The sequence below is a fragment of the Microcaecilia unicolor genome, chromosome 7 (genome assembly GCF_901765095.1).
Source record: "Microcaecilia unicolor chromosome 7, aMicUni1.1, whole genome shotgun sequence".
In the NCBI taxonomy this organism is placed as follows: Eukaryota; Metazoa; Chordata; class Amphibia; order Gymnophiona; family Siphonopidae; genus Microcaecilia; species Microcaecilia unicolor.
The window spans coordinates 204330843-204356064 of NC_044037.1; the positions used below are offsets into that span (position 1 = coordinate 204330843).

General features: G+C 42.3%; 1 protein-coding gene across 1 annotated transcript in view; it reads left to right on the top strand.

Annotated features, from left to right (window-relative positions):
- The window catches only part of TMEFF2 (transmembrane protein with EGF like and two follistatin like domains 2), a 452795-nt gene that overhangs the window by 268535 nt on the left and 159038 nt on the right, over positions 1-25222 (top strand). The window contains exon 6 of the mRNA XM_030210572.1: positions 22189-22337. Within this exon, the coding sequence (XP_030066432.1) occupies positions 22189-22337 (149 nt within the window). The remainder of the gene's footprint in view (positions 1-22188; positions 22338-25222) is intronic.

Consider the following 25222-nt stretch of genomic DNA (forward strand, 5'->3'; position numbering starts at 1 on the left):
AGAGGGCTCACAATCTAAGTTTTTGTACCTGAGGCAACAGAGGGTTAAGTGACTTGCCCAAGATTACAAGGCGCTGCAGTGGGAATTGAACCCAGGTTACCAGGACCAAAGCCCATTGCATTAACTGTTGTGTCACTCCTTCACTTAATGGAAGTAATTGAATATTGTCTACTTGCTCTAAGAGCAAACCCCTAACTACTCCTGTAAGATGTGGCATGAAGTGACTAGGATTTATTTTTAACTCTTATCTCTCCAGGCACCGCATTTGTGCACGTGTGATGTATATATCTGTCTAGAATACTAGCAATACATGTGTAGGTGCACACATACCCATTTAAATGCTAGCTGGGCACTTAGATGCTATTCTGTAAATGCCCGCTTAACTTCCTTAGGGGCCCTTTTACTAAAGGGTTGGCTTGCACCAATCCAGAACTACCTCAAGAGCCTATTGGTAGTTCCCATCCCCAGTGTACATAAGTACATACAGTAAGTACATAAGTAGTGCCATACTGGGAAAGACCAAAGGTCCATCTAGCCCAGCATCCTGTCACCGACAGTGGCCAATCCAGGTCAAGGGCACCTGGCACGCTCCCCAAACGTAAAAACATTCCAGACAAGTTATACCTAAAAATGCGGAATTTTTCCAAGTCCATTTAATAGCGGTCTATGGACTTGTCCTTTAGGAATCTATCTAACCCCTTTTTAAACTCCGTCAAGCTAACCGCCCGTACCACGTTCTCCGGCAGCGAATTCCAGAGTCTAATTACACGTTGGGTGAAGAAAAATTTTCTCCGATTTGTTTTAAATTTACCACACTGTAGCTTCAACTCATGCCCTCTAGTCCTAGTATTTTTGGATAGCGTGAACAGTCGCTTCACATCCACCCGATCCATTCCACTCATTATTTTATACACTTCTATCATATCTCCCCTCAGCCGTCTCCTCTCCAAGCTGAAAAGCCCCAGCCTTCTCAGCCTCCCCTCATAGGAAAGTCGTCCCATCCCCACTATCATTTTCGTCGCCCTTCGCTGTACCTTTTCCAATTCCACTATATCTTTTTTGAGATACGGAGACCAGTACTGAACACAATACTCCAGGTGCGGTCGCACCATGGAGCGATACAACGGCATTATAACATCCGCACACCTGGACTCCATACCCTTCCTAATAACACCCAACATTCTATTCGCTTTCCTAGCCGCAGCAGCACACTGAGCAGAAGGTTTCAGCGTATCATCGACGACGACACCCAGATCCCTTTCCTGATCCGTAACCCCTAACGCGGAACCTTGCAAGACGTAGCTATAATTCGGGTTCCTCTTACCCACATGCATCACTTTGCACTTGTCAACATTGAACTTCATCTGCCACTTGCACGCCCATTCTCCCAGTCTCGCAAGGTCCTCCTGTAATCGTTCACATTCCTCCTGCGACTTGACGACCCTGAATAATTTTGTGTCATCGGCGAATTTAATTACCTCACTAGTTATTCCCATCTCTAGGTCATTTATAAATACATTAAAAAGCAACGGACCCTTCACAGACCCCTGCGGGACCCCACTAACTACCCTCCTCCACTGAGAATACTGGCCACGCAATCCTACTCTCTGCTTCCTATCTTTCAACCAGTTCTTAATCCATAATAATACCCTACCTCCGATTCCATGACTCTGCAATTTCTTCAGGAGTCTTTCGTGCGGCACTTTGTCAAACGCCTTCTGAAAATCCAGATATACAATATCAACCGGCTCCCCATTGTCCACATGTTTGCTTACCCCCTCAAAAAAATGCATTAGATTGGTGAGGCAAGACTTCCCTTCACTAAATCCGTGCTGACTTTGTCTCATCAGTCCATGTTTTTGTATATGCTCTGCAATTTTATTCTTAATAATAGCCTCCACCATCTTGCCCGGCACCGACGTCAGACTCACCGGTCTATAATTTCCCGGATCTCCTCTGGGACCCTTCTTAAAAATCGGAGTAACATTGGCTACCCTCCAGTCTTCCGGTACTACACTCGATTTTAGGGACAGATTGCATATTTCTAGCAGTAGCTCCGCAAGTTCATTTTTTAGTTCTATTAATACTCTGGGATGAATACCATCAGGTCCCGGTGATTTACTACTCTTCAGCTTGCTGAACTGACCCATTACATCCTCCAAGGTTACAGAGAATTTGTTTAGTTTCTCCGACTCCCCCGCTTCAAATATTCTTTCCGGCACCGGTGTCCCCCCCAAATCTTCCTCGGTGAAGACCGAAGCAAAGAATTCATTTAATTTCTCCGCTACGGCTTTGTCCTCCTTGATCGCCCCTTAACACCATTTTCGTCCAGCGGCCCAACCGACTCTTTGGCCGGTTTCCTGCTTTTAATGTATCTAAAAAAATTTTTACTATGTATTTTTGCTTCCAACGCTAATTTCTTCTCAAAGTCCTTTTTTGCCCTCCTTATCTCCGCTTTGCATTTGGCTTGGCATTCTTTATGATCTATCCTGTTACTTTCAGTTGGTTCTCTTCTCCACTTTCTGAAGGATTGTTTTTTGGCTCTAATGATTTCCTTTATCTTACTGTTTAGCCACGCCGGCTGAAGTTTAGTCTTTTTTCCCTTTTTTCTAATACGTGGAATATATTTGTCCTGAACCTCCAGGATGGTGTTTTTAAACAGCATCCACGCCTGATGCAAGTTTTTTACTCTGCGAGCTGCTCCTTTCAGTCTTTTTTTCACCATTTTTCTCATTTTGTCGTAATCACCTTTTCTATAGTTAAACGCTAGCGTACTTGATTTCCTAGTTTCACTTCCTTCAATGCCAATATCAAAACCGATCATATTATGATCACTGTTATCAAGCGGCCCTCGTATCGTTACCCCCTGCACTAGATCATGAGCACCACTAAGGACTAAGTCTAGTATTTTTCCTTCTCTTGTCGGCTCCTGAACTAGCTGTTCCATGAAGCTGTCCTTGATTTCATCAAGAAATCTTATGTCCCTTGCGTGTACAGATGTTACATTAACCCAGTCTATATGCGGGTAATTGAAATCCCCCATTATTATTGTGTTGCCCAGTTTGTTTGCGTCCCTGATTTCCTTTAACATTTCCGCATCCGTCTGTTCGTCCTGGCCAGGCGGACGGTAGTACACTCCTATCACTATCCTTTTCCCCTTTGCACATGGAATTTCAATCCACAGTGATTCCAAGGAGTGTTTTGTTTCCTGCAGAATTTTCAATCTATTTGATTCAAGGCTCTCGTTAATATACAATGCTACCCCTCCTCCAATCCGATTCACCCTATCACTATGATATAATTTGTACCCCGGTATGACAGTGTCCCACTGGTTATCCTCCTTCCACCAGGTCTCAGAGATGCCTATTATATCTAATTTTTCATTTAGTGCAATATATTCCAACTCCCCCATCTTATTTCTTAGGCTCCTGGCATTCGCATATAGACATTTCAAACTATGTTTGTTGTTCCTAAGTACATCATGCTTAGTACTTGACAGTATTAATTGGCAATCTTTTGTCTGATTTTTATTGTTATTTAAAGATACCCGATCTACTACAATCTCTTTTGCAACCTCACTATCAGGATACTACCAGAACGCAACTGCCCAGTTAGCGCGGGAGCCCTTACCTCCATCTCAATGGTTGGTGTTTAGGGCTCCCTACCAAAATGACCGTGCGGTAAGTGGTTCACTTACCCCATGGCCATTTCTTGTCCCAAAAAATGCCCAGCCTTTTACCCGACTTCCTATGAGGATGGCCTAGAATTAGTGTTCCTCTTTTGATAGAGTACATGGCTCTTTTGGATGTGGAGCTCTCTGTGCTGCCTGGTCTCCTGCTTTCCTTATTCCATGTAATACTTTGTATTGTTGGTGAAGAAATTAAGAATGATTTGATTGCATTTTTCCCATATCAGTCATACTGTGTTTATTTCCTGGCAAAAAAAGCAGGCTGATTTGGCTACGTAGCCTCACTTCACCTAAGAGGTGTCCATCTCCCATCCAAAAAACTAAAGAGTTACCTAGAAAGACCTATCAAGCCCATTAGAATTTTACATGAGGTTAAGAGTTTAGGGGTTTTGTTATATTCTGCTTTATCAAATTTCTTCAGTTGCATGAATGTCCTTTGTAAAGATTTTTCCTATTTTATTTTTAACAATATGTCCTGAAAATTGTCCTTCACTGTGTCACATTTGGACTATTGCAGTGTCATGTGTTCAGCACTGCCAAGGGAATCTGTGCATAGACTTCAGCTAGTTCAGAATGCCACTGTGCAGTTTTTTCAAGAAAGTTATGAAGAAAGGTACTACATCTATGTTGAGGGAACCTCATTAGTTGCTTATAGTATCAAAGATTAAGTTCATATCCCTTAGTTTGTACTCAAATGTTTGTGATTTTTTCTTATATAAACCAGGGACACCTCCTGAGCAGGTTCGAAGCATGTTGATTTGAGCAGGGGTTAGCACCTCAATCACCCTATCCTTGGGGCCTATTTGGGTGGGTGAGGCAGTAAATCTTCCTCCAGAGAGCGCCTGTACATTCTTGGCTCCTCCTTCAGATGGCAATGTTCCTCACTTGCTAATCTCTCAAACTCTATGGTAGCCCAGAAAATGTCAAAAGAGGTAGATAACAGCAGCGGCTATGGGCTACGGGGTTTCTAGTTGGCTCAGAGGGACTGGATGGAAGTAAATCTGTTGCTCCAACAGCATTTTCCCTACAGAATCTTATGCATTCCCAACCATTCTTGAGACCCTTTCACTTTTTTCAGCAGATGCTTCTGCACTGGCAACTGCCAGGAGTCTCTCAAGTTATCCATCAATGGGAAGGGTGTTCGAAGAAGCTGGCAGGGGTGGCAGCTTAGGCTGTGGACAACACATATGTACAACTGCATCAAATTTTCTGTATCTCAACAGCTTCTGCCTGTCAAGAGAGGTTGGCTGAAATAACAGCCTTTGGTTGACTGCCTCCAGGAACTTAAAACATGGTCTGAAGATCAGGACATGCTTTTCCTGTTACCACTCCTTTCAGGATTTGCTGGATTCTCCTTATGAGGAGCACAATTTTCAGTCATCTCTGCTCTGGCCCCTCTGAGCCTCACTGTAGCTGTCTTTGGTGCATAGAAAGTCAATAGGTTTTTTCTCCAAACTATTACAGAAATTTCAGTTGGGGTATTTTACGGACACACTCTCCAATAAGTTCACAAAAGATCCAACTTGACCCTTGACTTGACCTAAACGACCTTAACTTACAGGTCACCATTTTATGTAAGCTTGGAGCTCCCCCGAGTGGGTTCCCAGACAGTGGGTGTGCCAGGTGTTGGCATTCTTTTCTCCTTACCCTTGAGGCTGTTGGGCTGGGGATAGATGCTACTTCAAGCCCTTATCTTTTTGAATCTTTTCTCAAGTATGTCTCAAGTCAGTAAGGACACAAAATAACTCAAAGGCATGTCTGGTTATCAAGAAATAAAATGCTGTGTTTCTTATCGTGTGCTTGTCACCTAACTAAGCCAATCAGTAGCAGACAATGCTTATCAGAGGCATGCATGGCCATGGGAAGGACATGGGCGGGTCAGAGTATTCCTGGAATTTTGGTGTGATGTTATATAATAGGGTCATTTATGCACCCATTAGTTGTATGTCAGCATTTATATCAGATTTCAGCACCCAAAGTTAGACACTAAGTCTGCGCTAAGCTACTATTCGGAAAAGGGTGTTCTGAGCAGAATGGCTTTTGCAGAATACATGTTTAGCACATAGTTTTCTAGTTTCCAACTTTGGGCACCATTTATAGACTTAAATAAGAATATAAGAGTTGCCATACTGGGACAGACTGAAGGTCCATTAAGCCCAGCATCCTGTTTCCAACAGTGGCCAATCCAGGTTACAAGTACCTGGTGAGATCCCAATACAGTACAATACATTTTATGCTGCTTATCCTAGAAAAAAGTATTGGATTTCCCCCAAGTCCATCTTAATAATGGCTTATGGACTTTTCTTTTAGGAAGTTATCCAAACCTTTTTAAATCCCACTAAGCTAACTGCTTTTACCACATTCACTAGCAACGAATTCCAGAGTTTAATTACACGCTGAGTGAAGAAATATTTTCTCCGATTTGTTTTAAATTTACTACTTTGTAGCTTCATTGTGTGCCCCCTAGTCCTAATATTTTGGAATGAATAAACAAGCAATTCACATCTACCCATTCCACTCTACTCATTATTTTATAGACCTCTGTCATATCTCCCCTCAGCCGTCTTTTCTCAACTCTGAAGAGCCGTGGCCACTTTAGCCTTTCCTCATAGGGAAGTCGTCCCATCCCCTTTATTATTTTTGTCGCCCTTCTCTGTAACTTTTCTAATTCCACTATATCTTTTTTGAGATGAGGTGACCAGAATTGCACACAGTATTCAAGGTGCGGTCGCACCATGGAGTGATACAAAGGCATTATAATGTCCTCATTTTTGTTTTCCTTTCCTTCCCTAATACCTAACTTCCCTTATATGTGTGAATTGTAGACATTTATGTGCATAAATGTTGGTACCTAGTTTATAGAATTGTCCTTACAGTGCCATTGAATAAATGAATAAAGTGTCGCTGCTGGCCACCACTGAAAATCAGGCCCAAAGATGATTAACACAATGTGCTTCATTTTAAATGCTCTTCCTGTTCGGAGAGTATGTGTGTTCCCTCAAGTGGCCCATGAAAGTACTATGAGAAAGATTTTGATCAGTTTTCTTTTATTCATGTAGCTCAACCAGGTAAGGATCATTCACTGTTGAATTTCTAAAGAAAGTGCAGTGTTTCTGCCTCTCCTGGCACATACCAAGCCACGTTTTGATTCTCGTTTTAAATGGCATTGATTTTTCTTTATGTGTAAAACACAGCAGAGTTCTCTACCTATCAAAGTAAAAAAAAAAAAAAAAGAATCTGATCGTTTGATGGTACCTTTGAGAGAGAGTCTGTATCTTAGAACTGCAGGCAATTTAAAAATAGGTGGATTTTATTTGATTTGATTTGATTTCTGTTATAATTTTACATGCCAAGTATTGCAGTGTATTTCACAGCAAATAAAACAATTTTGATGCATGTGATAAAATAGGTATTTTTAAAATATTTAAGTATTTCAGGGCACTTGATATTATGCACACCCTGCCGGATTCTATATATTGTGCCTAGCGTTCCTTGCAGAAATTCAAGTGCATTCTATAACAACGCACATAACTTCATTGGCTTAACAAGCCAATCAGCTTTTTTAACAGCACTTAACAAGCAATAATGAGCACTAATTGGCAATAATTTGAATTTACGCACACAACTCGCAAAGGGGTCCTTTTACTAATGTGCGCTGAAAAATGGCCTATGGTAGTGTAGACGCATATTTTGGGCGTGCGCAGAATTAATTTTTAGCATACCTACAAAAAAATGCCTCTTTTTTTTTTTCCTGAAAATGGACATGCGGCAAAATGAAAATTGCCGCACATCCATTTTGGGTCTGAGACCTTACTGCATGCCATTGACCTAGCGCTAAGGTCTCACACAGTAACCGGGCGGTAATGGTCTAAGCACGTCAAATTCCTCTTCACGCGTGTAGCTGCCGCACATCAGAAAATAAAAATATTTTTCAGATGCACGTAGCACACGCATGCCGAAACTGAAATTACCACAAGGGCCATGCGGTAACCAGGTGGTAACTCCAATTTGGCACACATTGGGCGCGTGTAGGTGCCTACGTGGCTTAGTAAAAGGGCTCCTAAGTGTGTTCTGTAATGTGTCTAAATTCTAATGCATGCAGCCAAAAAGGGATGTGGATATAGGTGGGGAAATGGGCACTCCAAAATGTATGCACATTTTTATAGAATATGTCCCTCTGTGCCTAAATCTACATGTCGGTATTTACTCCATGTTTTCCTTGGTATAAATGGATCCATGTAATTTTAGGTGCTGGGATATCAACTGAGCCTATTCTATATCCCGCACCTAAATCTAGGTACTGCTTATAAAATGTGCTTAGGCAGAAATTTATTTGCGCAGATTTTTCAGGCGCCATATCTAGACTCTAACCCACCATGTTTTCATTGCGGATATACTGCTTCAAATGATCTTTTCATCAAAACCATTTCCACTACAGAATTTGGATTTCCGTGTCATTTTATCCAGGAAGTAACATCAGACAATTGTGTAGGCATTGTCCAGCGATGCAAGACTCAAAACAAATCCTAGCATGTTTTTCTGAGCAATAACTGAATATGTAAAAAAAAAAAAATCTGATTTTCGACAAGTAAACAGAGAAAATATGACCTGACAGTCATAGAATAATCTCATGTATGCATCCTGCAAATCCTATTTGACAAATTCGGTTTCAGAACCAAAAGCCCATTGTAATGCTTACAGCTGAGACATGTTATTGACCTTGGCAAGAGAAAACATAAAAGTGTTACTGGAAACTGATGGCCTGCTCACATTACTGTAAATCATGTTAACACTAATACCATTTACCAGAGTGGATAACATTTCTCACAATGGTAAATATTGCATTGTAGATCTCGATTTGAACTGGTAGCTAGTGGAATACAGCTCCATTTTTAGATAGAAGCAGGAATTGAGACGTGTAAGCCAGTGTGTCTCAAGTTTCACCAGTACTTTTTAGAAGAGAATCTGCCGATGTAGTGCCTGTTCTCATATTCAGGAGAAATGGGCATTTATGCACCAGGTGTCTGCTGCAGAGCCATCCATTTTAGAAAAATAAACATGAACAGAAATATCCAAAAATACTAGGACAAGGGGGCATGCAATAAAGCTGCAGTGTAGTAAATTTAAAACAAATGGAAGGAAGTTTTTCTTCACTCAGTGCGTGGTTAGACTCTGGAATTCGTTGACGGATAAGGTGGTTGGGGCGGTTGGCTTAGCGGAGTTTAAAAAAAGGTTAGACAGCTTCCTGGAGGAAAAGGACATAGAATGTTATTGAATGGATGTAGGAATAATCCACTATTTCTGGGATGGGCGGGATGAAATGCTTGTTCTTTTGGCCGCTGTCAGAGACAGGGTGCTGGGCTTGATGGACCCTTGGTCTGTCCCAGTATGGCGATGCTTATGTCTTATGTCTTAACTAGCAGAAAGTCCCTATTACTTGGCATCTATTTATTCACTTAGGGCTAGATTCTATTTATACCTTAAAAATCATGCTAGATTCTATGGTGCCTGAAAAATCTGCGAGGAAAAATATGTCTAGGCGTATTCTTTATAGTATAGGCTTAAATTTCCGTATGGTATATAGAATTACACCGAGCACCTCTCCATTTGACCAAATTTGGTTGCGTCCATTTAGGCCATGTTTTACTTGGCATAAATCCCGATACCTAAATTTGGTGCAGATCGGGTGTCTTCTATAATAATGCGTATAGATTTTTAAAATGCCCATGCCCTGCCTATGGCCATCCCTCATTTCAACTGTGCGATAAAATTTAGGTGCACCATCTTACAGGATACGCTTAGCGAGTTGTGTACGTAAATCTTAGTGCTGACAATTGCTTGTTAGCATCCAATTAACAGCACTGAGTAGCTAGTTAACCAATTAAGTTTTGCGAGTTGTTTTAGAATACCCTTCGATTTCTGCGTGGAAATTAAAGTGCGATGTATAGAATTTCGAGGTTACCCAGTCCTCCTGACACAGGTTCACTGCTACTCAAAGCTCTGCTCACACATATTCATTAAGGGGGCAATTCTATAAATAGGTGCCTCCATCAAGGTGCCACAGTGCCACGTGGTGAAACCTATTCTATACCAGCATCTGGGCACCCAGATTCCATTGTAAGGAGCACCAAATATTGGTGCTCCTTACATTTATGCTTTTGCAAGAACACCTGCCAAATTGTAGTCATGTAAATACATCAGGGATGTGCATAATTATTCTTTGAATTATTGAATTACTAGTAAAAAAAGGCCCGTTTCCGAAACCAATGAAACGGGCGCTAGCATGTGGCTTTTTTTTTGTGTGTATGTGTCAGAGTTATTTTGTGTGTGTGTGTGTGTGTGTGTGTGTGTGTGTGTGTGTGTGAGTGTGAGTGTGTGAGGGTGGGGTGTGTGTGCAGGTTGTTGATGTGTGTCTTTTTTTTTTGTTTGTTTTGTTTTTTGCTTGGGGGGTTGGGGGATGTGCTGTGCTGGCAAAGTGGGATGGATTGGTGTGAGGCTTTGAGGGTGTGTTTCTGTTGTATTGTGTGTGTGTGTGTGTGGTTTTGTGTGTCAAGGAGGTTTGTGGAGGGGGGTCTTTCTGTTGGTGAAATGTAAATGTGGTTGTAGGGGGGGTCAGCCTTTGCTGAGTGGTGGATTGTTTTTTCCGGGGTTTTTTTTTTTGTGTTGTGCTGAGGCAGCAGTGTTGTTTTATATGGGTGGAAGGTAGAGGAGAGCGTTCTTGGTCTGTCGGTATTTTTTGGCCGTTTCAGGGCTGCTGTAGGGGAACGCTGGAAGAGAAATGTGCTGTGGGAAGCAGTATCGTCTTTTTCCGTTTGGCTGGGGTTCTGGGCATCCTGGAGGTGGGAGACGGCTTGCCTGAGGACGGGGATGGTTGTTTTAAGTTGGCGGAAGGGAGAGGAGCACGGTCTCGAGCCATCGGGGGGTGATCCGGTATGTTCGGTCCATTTCAGGCCGGCTGCAGGGGAATGCTGGAACATTTATGCGCTGCTGGAAGCAGCGCCGTCTTTTTTGGAGTGCTCGGGGAATCCCCGAGGTGGGAGATGGCTTGCCTGAGGCTGGGGATGGTTGGGCACGTCCTTGGCCGCTCCGGTAAAAGGGGAAGAGGAAGGGGGTGGGGAGTTACCTGCAGCCGCATGAGAAACTGGGTATTCTTTGTTTGTTTTGTATTATTAGTTTGCATTTCTGTTGAAGAAAGAGTGGATGCTGTTCGAATGATGGAGGTGGTGTGTCGGTGTGCGGTTGTTTCGTTAGTTTGGCAGCCAGTCTCCAGCGATTCCTAGGCAGGGAAGGAGTAGGTTTCCCTACTCCTCCCCCTTCCTTGGTCGCTGTTTGCTGCTGGCTGGGTCGCGGGTAATCCTTCCAGCTGGGCCGCAGTTTGTCCTGTTCACCCACGTCCCAGATGGCGAGGGGCATGCTGTTCTCCGGCTCCACCGACTCCACGTCAAGCGAACCCAAATATAGTCTGTGCTATAGGCCCTCCGGCACTCTTCAGTACCGGCATTAGGCATTTAAAAATTCCCCCCCCCCCCCCCCGGTCTATTTTTGCACATACCCACAGCAGGAATATTCTTCTCTTGTTCAAGCGGTGGTTCTGTGCTCTCCGTGCTGCACAGATAATGAGCCATTCTGCTGGTGAATGCTCCTCCCTTATTGCCTCTTAGTTTCCTCTGATAGGTCCGTCTTACGTTGCCTAGCGTTGCCTGGGAACGGTTTTGTGATGGTTCTTTGTGTTTCAGAACGTTGAGGGTGTTTTTTCTGATTGGTCCGTCATGCGAGGGCGGGGCAGAGAGACATGGTCAGTGTTGTGGCTTCACCACCATGAACTGACGAACCCTTCAAGGAGTGACTGAGTGACTTCAGAACGTTGTCTTCAGAATGTTGAGGGTGAGTTTTATTATAGTAGAAGATTATTATATCAATTATTATTGAATTATTCTTATTTTGGTTACTTTATCACATTGTCATTATTGAACGCTTTTCACTACCCTTGATTTCAGCACCTGAAATGTATTGATTACCGATTTTATTCTAATTTACTGTGTACTCTATATACTCTGATTGGAACATTCTTCTGTATTTCTTATTCCGGAAATGGCGATCGCCACTATGGTACTTGTAAGCCATATTGAGCCTGCAAAGAGGTGGAAAAATGTAGGATATAAATGCAGAAAATAAATAAATAAATAACAGTATTCTGTAAATTGCATGCAGAAGTGGCGACCCCACCTATTGTGTATGCCCCCTTTTTATTTACCCTGTATGGCATCTATACATATCCTTAAAGATTGGCACTTAGATGTCCCTGCTAGTGCTTAAGGAAATTGAAAGGGGATAGGATTTGATATACTGTCTTTCTGTGGTTACAATAGAAGCAATTTACATGTTATGTACAGGTACTTATTTTTTGTACCTGGGGCAGTGGAGGGTTAAGTGACTTGCCCAGAGTCACAAGGAGCTGCAGTGGGAATTGAACCCTGTGCTTCTCAGTCCACTGCACTAACCATTAGGCTACTCCTTATGACTGTAAGTGCCTGTACTCTCTAATTGTCTATGTGCAAGAAACATGTAAATTTGGATGGCATGTTATAGAATTGCCCTTCCTCCCCCAGTACTCATAACCCCCATGTTCTCTAATTCAGACCCCTGCTACAGATCTGTCCCCATCCACCAATTCACTCACTCTGCCCTGCACCAGCTCATAGTTTCCCCATCTACTCACTCTCTCATTTAGGCACTTGCCATTCACTCACCCACTCTCATGCATGTCCTACCAAGCACTCTATCAGCAAATGATGCTTTTGCAGAATGCTAACAGCATGCGTATTTCAACTTGCTATTTTTTTTTATTCAGATTTGATTATCTGCCCTTCACAGTTAGACCCAGCAGAATGCAAATCAAAAATACATAAAAGTACACTTACCATAAATAATGCAAGTCAAGAACATAAATATGATAACCAAATATGATTTGTTAGGAATATTGGGGTTTTTTCTTTATCCAGTAATATATGATCTCCAATTAAATTAACAACAATGGAAACAGAAAATAAGTGAATGCATTGAATAAAATGCCAAGCCTTGACCAGTTCTTGAAGAAGGAGATAGTTTGCTTTCACCCAGATCTATAGAGAGAGGGCATCCCAAAGCATTGGAGCAGAAAACCTAATCGCCCTCTGTCTTGTACGTACCAACCGTGTCTCAGCCAGAGCTGGAACAGTTATGAATGACTGATGAGATGATCTCAGATTCCTAGAAGGAACGTAAGGCTGAAACAAATCACTTGGCCAGCCTCCCAGTGCCACAGCTATCTCTCATCACATTATACTTTGCAAGTTACAAGTACGCAGGGGAAACCTGCAAAAAGCTGGCAGAGAAATTTCAAATGAATACCCCTGTGCTTATGTTTGCTGGCTTGCCTAGACACATGCCCTGCTCACCGCTTTATCCTAGAGGAAGGGGAGGGACAATTTTCAAAGGCCCTACGTTGTGGGTAAACACCAGCTTACCTGCGGAGAATTGTTTTGAAAATTGCCCCCTTACTGACTTAGCCCCTGTGTGTAGCTAAGGTTTAAAACCTCTTCCTTAACCCTAGCATTTTTTTTGCTAACCCTAAATCCTTTCCATCCCCCAAATCCTTAAAAATCAAGGATGCATTATTGAGCTTAGACATTCATGCCTTTTTGTGACAGTTTCTGTGCTGCTTCCTGTGGTTTCCACACTGAGGGAAAAGTATAAAACAGGCAGCAAGTTTGACACAGAACAGCAGCAGTTCAGATGCATACTGGGGTAGTGTGATTGATGGCGTTTAATAAAATGCCTGCTGATTTTTTACCCTTTTTCCTTCGGAAGGCTCTTGGCACATTAGAGGCTCTGCAGTATCTTGAAATGTGACACATTAGAATAATGCAGTACCATAAGGATATGCATTGCTTGCCACAGCAGCATGGTGGCTTGCATCACAATTAATGTGAAATATGCAAGCCACCATGCTGCATATAGTGAACTGATTTAGCAGGCAGCCTAAAAAGTGTTTCTTGACGATCTCTAGGATATTCAGTGACAGAATATTCTATCACAACTAAATCGCAGAATTAAAAGGAGCTCATGTTTACGTGTAAAGATCTACCGAAGGCAACATTCAAGGCTCCTTGTTTCATATGATATATTAGGATTCTGTAGCAGGGGCAGCAAATTCTACAGCAGATTTTTAAGATTCTGCAGCAATTGATTTGTAATTCATTTGAATACTTTGGCATCATGTTTTATAGCACTCAGCATGCCCAGAAAGCCAATTCTTATTCAAAATCTTTCACATGCCTGCGGATTCTGAATAGGTCACCTAAATTTAGGTGATGTTCACAGATCCACGTGTAAACTAGTCAGTTAGGCTTCTGTTTTAGACATTGCCAATTGCAAAATGGCTGCTTCTTTCACACGTAGCCAGCACATACACATCCATTCCTAATAGCAGAAATTGACACATCCCGGCCTGGACATCTCAATTTCAATTTATATATTCTTTCTAAAATCTGCCTTCACCCTGTTAATGTATAGTTGGTAAAGTATATTAACAGGCTTATTTTCGAAAGAGAAGGGCGCCCATCTTGCAACACAAATCGGGAGATGGGCGTCCTCCCAGGGTCACCCAAATTGGCATAATCGAAAACCAATTTTGGGCGTCCTCAACTGCTTTCCGTCACGGGGATGACCAAAGTTCACGGGGGCGTGTCGGAAGCATAGCGAAGGCGGGACTGGGGCATGCTTAACACATGGGCATCCTCAGACGATAATGGAAAAAAGAAGGGCATCCCTGACGAACACTTGGCCAACTTTACTTGGTCCTTTTTTTTTATGACCAAGCCTCAAAAATGTGCCCTAAATGACCAGATGACCACCGGAGGGAATCAGGGATGTCCTCCCCCTCCCACCCTAAAATAAAAAATTAAAATATTTTTTCCAGCCTCTATGCCAGCCTCAAATATCATACCCAGCTCCATGACAGCAGTATGCAGGTCCCTGGAGCAGTTTTAGTGGGTACTGTAGTGCACTTCAGGCAGGCGGACCCAGGCCCATCCCCCCTACCTGTTAAACTTGTGGTGGTAAATGTGAGCCCTCCAAAACCTACTGTACCCACATCTAGGTGCCCCCCTTCATCCCTAAGAGCTATGGTAGTGGTGTACAGTCATGGGGAGTGGGTTTTGGGGGGTTGGATGGCTCAGCACACAAGGTAAGGGAGCTATGCACCTGGGAGCTTTTTCTGAAGTCCACTGCAGTACCCCCTAGGGTACCCGGTTGGTGTCCTGGCATGTCAGAGGGACCAGTGCACTACGAATGCTGGCTCCTCCCATGACCAAATGGCTTGCATTTGGTCATTTCTGAGATGGGCGTCCTCGGTTTCCACTATCGCCGAAATTCAGGGACGACCATCTCTAGGGACGACCATCTCTAAAGTTGACCTAAATGTTGAGATTTGAGCATTCCCGACCGTATTATCAAAACGAAAGATGGCTGCCCATCTTGTTTCGATAATACAGGTTTCCCCGCCCCTTCGCGGGGACATCCTGTGAGGAAGCCCTCAGGAAAACTTGGGCGCCCCGTTCGATTATGCCCCTCACGTGGTTTTATTATTATTTCAGACTATGAGAGTGATGGAATTTGATAATGTATTTTGTAAATCGCAATGAGGGCCTCTTTTACAAAGCCGCACTACCGATTCTCAGTGCAGCAAATGAGAGGAAGCCCATTCAATTCCTATGGGCTTCCTTTCATTTGCTGCGCGGGAATTGCTAGCACAGCTTTGTAAACCAAACCCTGAACCCTTAGGATGATCTGATTCATACATTTTTTATTATATTAAAAATAAATAGTGTTTAAAAATATATAGGACCCAAAATTCATAGGATATACGCTTCAAGCCTTTGCAGTTGTGGGTCCTAAATTGCCTCTTTGAAAATGTACTAGTCCTAAATGCCTAAATCTATATTCAAAATTTCACTAAACTCCTAAATTTAGGAGCAGAATAAGTGGGTGGCAATAAGGGTAGATTTAAGGCAGAAGAGAAAACAAAGGCTAGGATTTTCAGCACTAGGCTCATAAATTAGGCTGATGAATCTAAGCAAATAATGGCAATCTGAAATTTATAAGCATAACTTTATTAAATTAAGATGAATGTTCAACTGAAAACATGGAGGGGCATTTTTGAAAGGACATCCAAGTCAGAATGTTCCAAAGTGTCGTCCATCCTGCATGTATTTTCGAACAGGATACACAGCCTGTTCGAAAATACGTGAAGTGGATGTCTAGCGTGAACATCTGTTTTAAAAACTGAAATGTTCAAATTTTGAATGGGGGAAACCAAGGGACCAAAGGCGTAGCTAGATGGGTCGCCAGGGGAGCGGCCGCTCCCTGAAACAGACTTCCAACAGCGCTGGCGCCTATTTTTGATACTGTCGTATTTAAAATACACATTGGCACCAGCGGCAGTCCGCTCTCTGCTCCTCCTGCGCCCTCAACCTGGCTACGCTTCTGCAAGGGACATGAATGTCTGTATAGCAGCATTTGTAGGAAATAGCCACACTGGAGTCCTGCAGAGCAGAGGGTCTGTCTAGTGGTTCAGGATCCAGGTTCATATCCCACTTTTGCTCTTTTTTTTTTTTTTTGTAATTGTGAGCCCTCCAGTAACAGAAAAATACCTACTATATCTGAATGTATACCACTTCAATAGCCTTGAGGCTTGCAGGTGTCATACATACTTAGGTACAGTAAGTATTTTTCTGTTTCTGGAGGGCTCACAATTAAAAATTAATTAGTTAAAGTTAGTTTTGAACCTGGGTTTCCTGGTTTATAGCCCACTGCACTAACCACTAGGCTGCTCCACAGACTTGCTTCCTGCTTTTATTAAGAAAGTACCAGGAGCTGTTATAGAGCCAAGTATTCCCTTCTGGTTTCACTTTCAGGAGAGAGTGATGAGGACTGCAACTACTGGGTGATTAAGAAGGTGTCATGCCTTAATCCCTCCAGGGGAGAGTTAGTAACATAGTAAATGATGGCAGATAAAGACCTGAATGGTCCATCCAGTCTGCCCAATAAGATAAACTCATTTTACATGGTATGTGATACTTTATATGTATATCCGAGTTTGATTTTCCTTGCCTTTCTCAGGGCACAGACCGTAGAAGTCTGCCCAGTACTGTTCTTGTACCAATTTCTGAAGCTAACATCGAAGCCCCTTAAAATTTACACTCCAGCCCATCCCTATCTATTCAGTCACGATCAGGGGGATAGACCGTAGAAGTCTGCCCAGCTCCGGTTTTGTTTCCCAATTACCGGCGTCACCACCCAATCTCCGCTAAGATTCCACGGAACCATTCCTTCTAAACAGTATTCCTTTGTGTTTATCCCACGCATGTTTGAATTCCATTACCGTTTCCATCTCCACCATCTCCTGCGGGAGGGCATTCCACATATCCACCACCCTCTCCGTGAAAAAATACTTCCTGACATTAGTCCCGAGTCTGCCCCCCCCTTCAACCTCAATTCATGTCCTGTAGTTCTACCGCCTTCCCGTCTCTGGAAAAGGTTCATTTGCGGATTAATGCCTTTCAAATATTTGAACATCTGTATCATATCTCCCCTGTTTCTCCTTTCCTCCATGGTATACATGTTCAGGTCAGTAAGTCTCTCCTTGTATGGTTTGCAAATCCCATACCATTTTTGTAGCTTTTCTTTGCACCGCTTCCAGTCTTTCTATCTTTAGCAAGATACGGCTTCCAAAACTGAACACAATACTCCAAGTGGGGCCTCACTAACGACTTGTAGAGGGACATCAACACCTCCTTTCTTCTGCTGGTTATACCCCTCTCTATGCAGCCTAGCATCCTTCTGGCCATCGCCATGTCGCATTGTTTCTTCACCTTCAGATCCTCTGACACCAACACCCCAAGGTCTCTCTCCTGAGTCGAGCTTACTAATCTCTCCCCTCCTATCCGGTATCTCTCTTTTGGGTTTCCGTACCCCAAGTGCATCACTCTACACTTCTTGGCATTAAATTTTAACTTATATATTATTACAGAAACCAAATGGATCAATGACTGACTAAAATTTTTTTATAGCAAATAAATCTATAACTCATAAAAATAAATGTGTATATTTATAAATTGTGCTCAGTATTTTTGGTGTATTGCATAAGACCCGAAGACTCGAGGTGTCCAATATCACCACACCACTATTATCGCACACCCTACCTCCACTCTCTATTAATATAGCTTCAATGATTATATCATTCTTAGTGAAAAAAATGAAAAAGCTACTTAGCTTGAGTGGGGGAGGGGGGAGAGAGATGGGATAGTGATCTTTTTAGCATTTTTGTAGATGATCAAATTCAAAGAATAATACGAGTCCCCAGTCAGGTCAGTGCAATACTTTTAAATCTCACACCCTTCTTCTCCGTGACTTAGAAAACTGTGGTTTTTATCACTCAGTGTCCATTCTTCATAGCTCCCATGAGCACAATTTATAAATATACACATTTATTTTTATGAGTTATAGATTTATTTGCTATAAAAAAAAATTTTAGTCAGTCATTGATCCATTTGGTTTCTGTAATAATATATAGGTTATAGATTGGAAACCGAAATTTCACTAAAACCCAGAATATTTATTACATTTTAACTGCCAGACCCTTAATTCAAACCCCTTTCTGTACCCTGGACATGCCTGAAAAAGGTCTAAATAAAAACATCCTTCTGTTTAGACATGGACATTTCTTCCCCTTCGGTAATCGCTGTTGAACGTCCAGATTTCAGGCCCTCCCTAGTCCTGCACCAAAGATACCTAAAATACACCCCCTTGCTATATGGATGTCCTTCAGTGTTGAAGGTCCCTAGTCTGCCTTTTCAAAATCGTGATTTAGACGTGTCAAGCACATAGACATCCATATCAGCCTTTTGAGAAGTCCATATGCTTCGAAAATGAGCACCTTAGATTCCTAAATTTGACTAAAAATGGGGCACAGGCTATTTTGAAAATCAGGCCCCATATTTTCTAAGAAAGCTTTTTCTCTTCTTCCAGAGTGTGTTATATACACGCTGAAGCTGTTCTCAGCATCAGCAGAATAAGTCGCACTACATTTTAGGTAACTAAAGTTAATAAGTGAAACTAATATAAGTTATAAATTAAATATGCCTTGGATAGAATGAATAAAAGAGAACATAATGTCAGCAAGAAAATAAAACAGACTGCATATAAATTAGACAAAATATTGCAGAGAGATACTTTAAAAGGAACAAATCATGAAATAATTTCTTCATTAACTAAATACATAAATTACCATGCAGAATAGGACCACTTCTGTGACACAGGCTACTATGTTTTACACTGCACTGCAGGAGATCCCACAGCAGTGATATGCTTAAGCACTGGCAGGGAGGGAGAGGAAATAGCTACCACCAGTGTAGCCATCATTGAGAACCAAGCAAAGGTACCGAGGGTTCTTCTTGAAGAAATTAGCTCTCCTTTTGCAAACACCCTGACCCTCCATGATACACTAGCTAGTAGCTACAGGAGTGGAGGAGTAGCCTAGTGGTTAGTGCAGTGGTCTTTGATCCTGAGGAATTGAGTTCAATTCCCACTGCAGCTCCTTGTGACTTTGGGCAAGTCACTTAATTCTCTATTACCCCTGGTACAAAATAAGTACTTGAATATATATAAACCACTTTGAATATAGTTGCAAAAAACCTCAGAAAGGCAGTATATCAAGTCCCATTTCCCTTTCCTGCACAGTAAGGACATTCTTACTGCAGCCATAAAATGGCTGATTCTGTATTAATGGTCATGCGTCAATGTTGCCACTTAAAAATTACCATGTGAGCACTTACTGTAGGTGGTAAGAGTTCACACAGTATTCCCGTGCTAACCAGTTGGCATGCAGTAATGTAGATGCACTAAATGGTTTACATTTTGCCCAAAAATTATTTTAATGTTTTAACGTATGTTAGTGCACACACATTTCAGAGTTTTCACAGGATGCTTGCACGCGTCCCACGGTACTCCATTTTTAGCTGCGTTATTCTCGCGATAGCAACTCACTCAGCTTAGAAGAAGGACCCCAAAATTCTTTATAGTAGTTTCCACTATTTTGCCCGTCAGGCTTACCAGTCTGTAATTTCCTGGATCACCCCTGGAATCCTTTTTAGAAATCGGCGTCACATTGGCCACCTTCCAATCTTCAGGTACTACGGATGATTTTAATGACAGGTTACAGATTACTAACAGCAGATCAGCAATTTCATGTTTTAATTCTTTCAATAGCCGTGGATGTATGCCATCTGGTCCAAGTGATTTACTACTGTTTTTGTCAATTTGGATCAATACATCTTCCAGGTTCACTAAGATTTCTTTCAGTTCCTTTGCATCATCACCCTTGCAAACCATTTCCGGTAGAGGCAGATCTCTTACATCTTCTTCCGTAAAGATGGAAGCAAAAAATTCATTCAGTTTCCACGCTATGGCCTTGTCCTGCCTAAGTGCCCCTTTTGCTCCTTCATGATCTAACGGTCCCACGGAATCCTTCACAGGCTTTCTACTTCTGATGTACCTGAAAAAGTTGTTGTTGTGAGTTTTAGCCTCTGTGGCAAGTTTCTCTTCATGTTCTCTTTTAACCTTCTTTATTAATGCTTTGCATCTGACTTGCCAGTTCTGATGTTGCTTCTTATTTTCTTCATTTGGGTCCTTTTACTATTCTTTGAAGGACACCCTTTTGGCTGTAATAGCCTCTTTCACTTCACCTTTTAACCATGCTGGCTGTTGTTTTCTCTTCATTCCACCTTTGCAAATACATGGAATGTATCTGGTTTGGGCTTCCAAGATGTTGTAGGCTGTGGCAGAAAGTTCAAGTTTTAAATTTTTAAAACTATAGGGGATAGGAGAAATTTAAGCCTATTCTATAAAAATTTTGGTGTACTTTAGAGAATACACTTAGGTGTATTTTTTTCCATGCACAATTTTCAGATGCCATATACAGTATAGAATCTAATCCTATCTGTTTTTTGATTCTACACATTGAAAAAGTTTTTGCAAGAGCATGAGACTTGAGTTCAGCTGGGTTAATGTTAATGGAGTCCATTATCCAGCTTATTTTCGAAGGAGATCACCAGCCATCTTCCGACACAAATCGGGAGATGGCCTGCGATCTCCTAAAGCCGGCCAAATTGGTATAATCGAAAGCCGATTTTGGCCGGCGCCAACTAAACTTCAAGGGGGTGTTTTGGTAGGGTAGTGAAGGCGGGACGGGGGCGGGGTGGGGGTGTGCTTTGAGATGGCCAGCTTTGCCCAATAATTGAAAAAAGAAGGGCGTCCTTGGCGAGAATTTGGTCCACTTTATTTGGTCCCTTTTTTTTCAGATCCAAGTCCCAAAAAAGTGCCTGAACTGACCAAATGACCACCGGAGGGAATCAGGGATGACCTCCCCTGACTCCCCCAGTGGTCACTAACCCCCTCCCACCCTCAAAAAAACAACTTTAAAAACTTTTCTTGCCAGCCTCTATGCCAGCCTCCTAGGGTGCCCAGTTGGTATCCTGGCATGTCAGGAGAACCAATGCACTACAAATTCTGGCTCCTTCCATGACCAAATGCCTTGGATTTGGCCGGGTTTGAGATGGCCGGCCTTGGTTTCCATTATCGGCGAAAACCGAGGCCGGCCATCTCAAACCCGGCCATCTCTGACATTTGGCCGGCCCCAACCGTATTATCGAAACGAAAGATGGCCGGCCATCTCGTTCGAAAATATGGTCTGCCCCGCCCCTTCACGGCGCCGTCCTCAGAGATGGACGTCCTCGGTCAAAAATGCCTCTCCACATGTACAATTTAAGCCATTAAGGTCAAGATGATATCTTGTTTGATTTCTTGGGTTTTATCATTTTTAGTAGTTATGATGCGTATTTAATTTCTCTTCTCCCTTAATTTGGGCAATTTCAAAGATGTTTATATTAATGGAAAACATTATTTCTCTTGGTCATTGTAATATGATGTAGATACTTGTCTCTTTTTTGTTTCCTTGTGTAATTTTTGGGAAATATAAATGCAAATTAAAAATCTCAATAAAGTCATCTTACTGCACTGTAAGATTTTATTATTATTTTGATTAATTATTGAGCATGAGTTTATGAAAGTATTTAATACAGGCCTGGCCTTATGGAAACAGCTCAGAAGATGAACTGCCCCCCAGCAAAGTAAGTTTCATCTTCTGGCAGTCATCATAGGACTTTCATATGATATGCTTAGACAGCTGCCAATGCACGTCTTCTATAAAAACTGTAATTTTGTTTTCTCATACTTCCCATTAGAAAAGAAGTATGGAAAGTCTTAAGTAATCATATGTGGATAATAATCCCCCCCCCCCCTCCAAATAGAACTTATAATTTGCAAATTAGAGGTTGCATAATTTTTTATACCTAGATGCAGAATTAACTATATTTATCTGTCAGCATTCTCTTTTGATTCAGGTGTGTATGCAACATTGACTGTTCTCACATCAGCTTCAATCCAGTCTGTGCTTCTGATGGGAAATCCTATGATAATCCATGTCAAATCAAAGAAGCATCATGCCAGAAACAGGAGAAAATTGAAGTCAGATATTTGGGCCGATGTCAAGGTGAGTCCTATTGCTAATTATTGGAAAGGTTTTTCCATTTTTTTCTAGTACTCAAGCTGGATTTGTTGCTGAGCACCATTAAATCTATAATAGATACCTCGTAAATATAGCACAGAAAAACAATGAGGTGGGAAAAAGTGGAGATACTCTTCCTCTTATTGGTTCTTTAATCTGTCTTCTTTATTTTTCTTCCAGTCACTCACCTATATCTCCATCCTTTGTTTACTCCTTCCTCTTATTTCTCTTCATATCTTTTTTTATTCATTTCAATCTTGCTTCATCGCCACTTCTTCACCTCCTCCCTCATCTCTTCCTTTTGCTATCTTCTACATCTTCCCTTTCTCCCCATTGTCTCTTCTGACTCACTCTGCCCTACCCCATCTCTTCCACATGCCTCTCCTCTGTTACCAATTATGTTTCTCGTCTACTCCACATCTTCCTTATCTCACCACTCTACCTTTTTTGGGTATTAGTGGTCTAGTACCATAAGGACACATAGACATACTTAGTCACATGCATTAGGTTTGAGGCACATGCATTTGGCCCAATTCTCCAGCTCACATGCCACAGTTTCCTCCTATCAGACATTTTATCAGTGATAGTGGAAGTTTGGATGAAAAGGAAACATTGAACCTTTCAGCCTAGGTTGCACTTGGAAGCCCACCCACTCCATAACTGGCCCGGTCCTTTTATCCCCACCTCTTTATTATCTTGCCTCTTAGTTGTTCTGTCTGTTTACCTGTCTTATTTAGATTATAAGTTCTTTGAGCAGGGACTGTCTTTTCGTGTATGGTGTACAGCGCTGTGTATGCCTTGTAGCGCTATAGAAATGATAAGTAGATAGATAGATAGATAACAGGAAGTCTGCATTGTAATGGGTGGAGACAGGGCAGGCCTCCAGGGTTGACATTTTAAAAAAACATACACACAAACATTCTTGTAGCATGCAACAGCCCTTTACCCCCACCCCAAAACATATCCCACCACATGACTGACCAACTCCACCTGACCCCTCTTCTTCCTAATATTAAAAAAAGAAGTCTGGTGGTCTAGTGGCCCCCATCCCCCTCACACAATTCCCTGATAGTCTAGTTGTCCTCTCCCACCCCTTCTCACAATCTAAAAACAAAACCCTTGCTAGTCTAGTGGGTGCCTCACCCACCCCATGACCCCAAGCCGAGGCTCCCCAACCCTGTACCTCAAACGAGGCAGGAGCAATGTCCACTCACTTCTGCCTCAGTTGCCATCGTCTGCAAAATCACAGCACACTACCCTGCAGTATGCATTGTGGGATGCACCAGTCAAGGCCAGTTTACCATATAAGTATAAATGAAGCCTTATTTGGGGGGCAGCTTGGAATGTAGTTTCACCTCTTCAGATTCAAGAGCAGCAAGAGTGCTGCACTCTAGCCCCTAAATTCTAGCCTGCCTGGAGCCAGCCCCTGTATGTATATGTGTGGGGTGGGAGGGGGTTGTTGAGCAAGGAGCAGAAAACAGCTACTGTGATCCCTAATCATTGATATTTTCTCACTATCGATCAAGGATCAAGAAGGTTGTGGCAGTGAAAGTAAAGCCAAATGTTGTAGCTTGAATAATGAGAAAAGGTCAAAATACATGTAAATTTCCTGGTAACTGGGTATCAGCGTTGCACATCTTTATGAGTGTGGTTGTTGAGAAAGAGCCTGGAATTAGTGTTTATCTAATCAGATATTTGCCATAACCAGAGCACATAAGCTAACTATTTATTTATTTTGGAGGGTTATTACTTGATATTTAACTAAGGTTGATTTTGTACTTTTATATCAGAATTATGTTTTATTGTCTTGTTTATGTTTTTAACTGTGTATGTTACTATTATAAGCCACCAAGAGCTTTCTGGATTGGGTAGTGTAGTAAATAAATAAATAGTCCAGCCCTTTTTCTCCTTTTGCTCCATTCCTTCACCCACCGTAACCTCCCCTGGCTGCATAGTTCCACTTCCTTTTTGTCTACAAACTGAGCCCCGCGTATAGGGTTGTCCCTTACTATAAAATATAACACAAATATCGGTATCGTTACCAGGTCATTTAAAACATATTTCATTAGGAGAGGGCTTTTCCTAAAGAGAGCCTCCAGTAGCCCTCATCCATCTGATATTCAAAGCGATTTACCAGGCAGGAGAGGCTTCTGCCTGGTTAAATCACTTGTTGACACCAAACTGCTGATATTCAGTGGCATTTATCCAGACAGTGTTGGTGAATATTATCACTAATTGCTGCTGCACTGTCTAGTTAGTGCTGGGTCATCCGTGGGTGGAGCTTAGGTGGAGCCTGGGAAAAGTACAGGCAGCTCCTTGTGACTCTGGGCAAGTCACTTAACCCTCCATTGCCCCATGTAAGCCGCATTGAGCCTGCCATGAGTGGGAAAGCGCGGGGTACAAATGTAAATAAAAAAAGTCACTATTTAACCAGTTAGCAGTGATATTCAGACCACTAATTGGTTAAATAAGCAGCTAAAGTTAGGATAGCAAAAAGGCTATCCTAACTTTAGCCACGGAGCTAACTGGGCACCAGTCTGAATATTGGCCGGTGCCCATATTGGCAGGTAACGGCAAGAGGAGAGTCAGGTGCTCCAATCCCGATCCACCCTTCCTCCCCCCCCCCCCCCCCCAAAGCAAATAATTGGTGAACCTGATACCCCTCATCTCAATTCCCCATCCCCCCTCCATGTAGTAAATGATCAGCCTGGTCTGTGACTCCACCCCCACCTTTCCCCCTGGCCTACTTGGAACTCCTTCCAACTCCTTGGTAGTCTAGGGAGTCCTGTGGGCAAGGCTGATGCCCAATCAATCCTGTCTGTCGCAGGTCCAATCTCAAAATAGCCACTGAGAGGGGCAGGAGTGAGTAA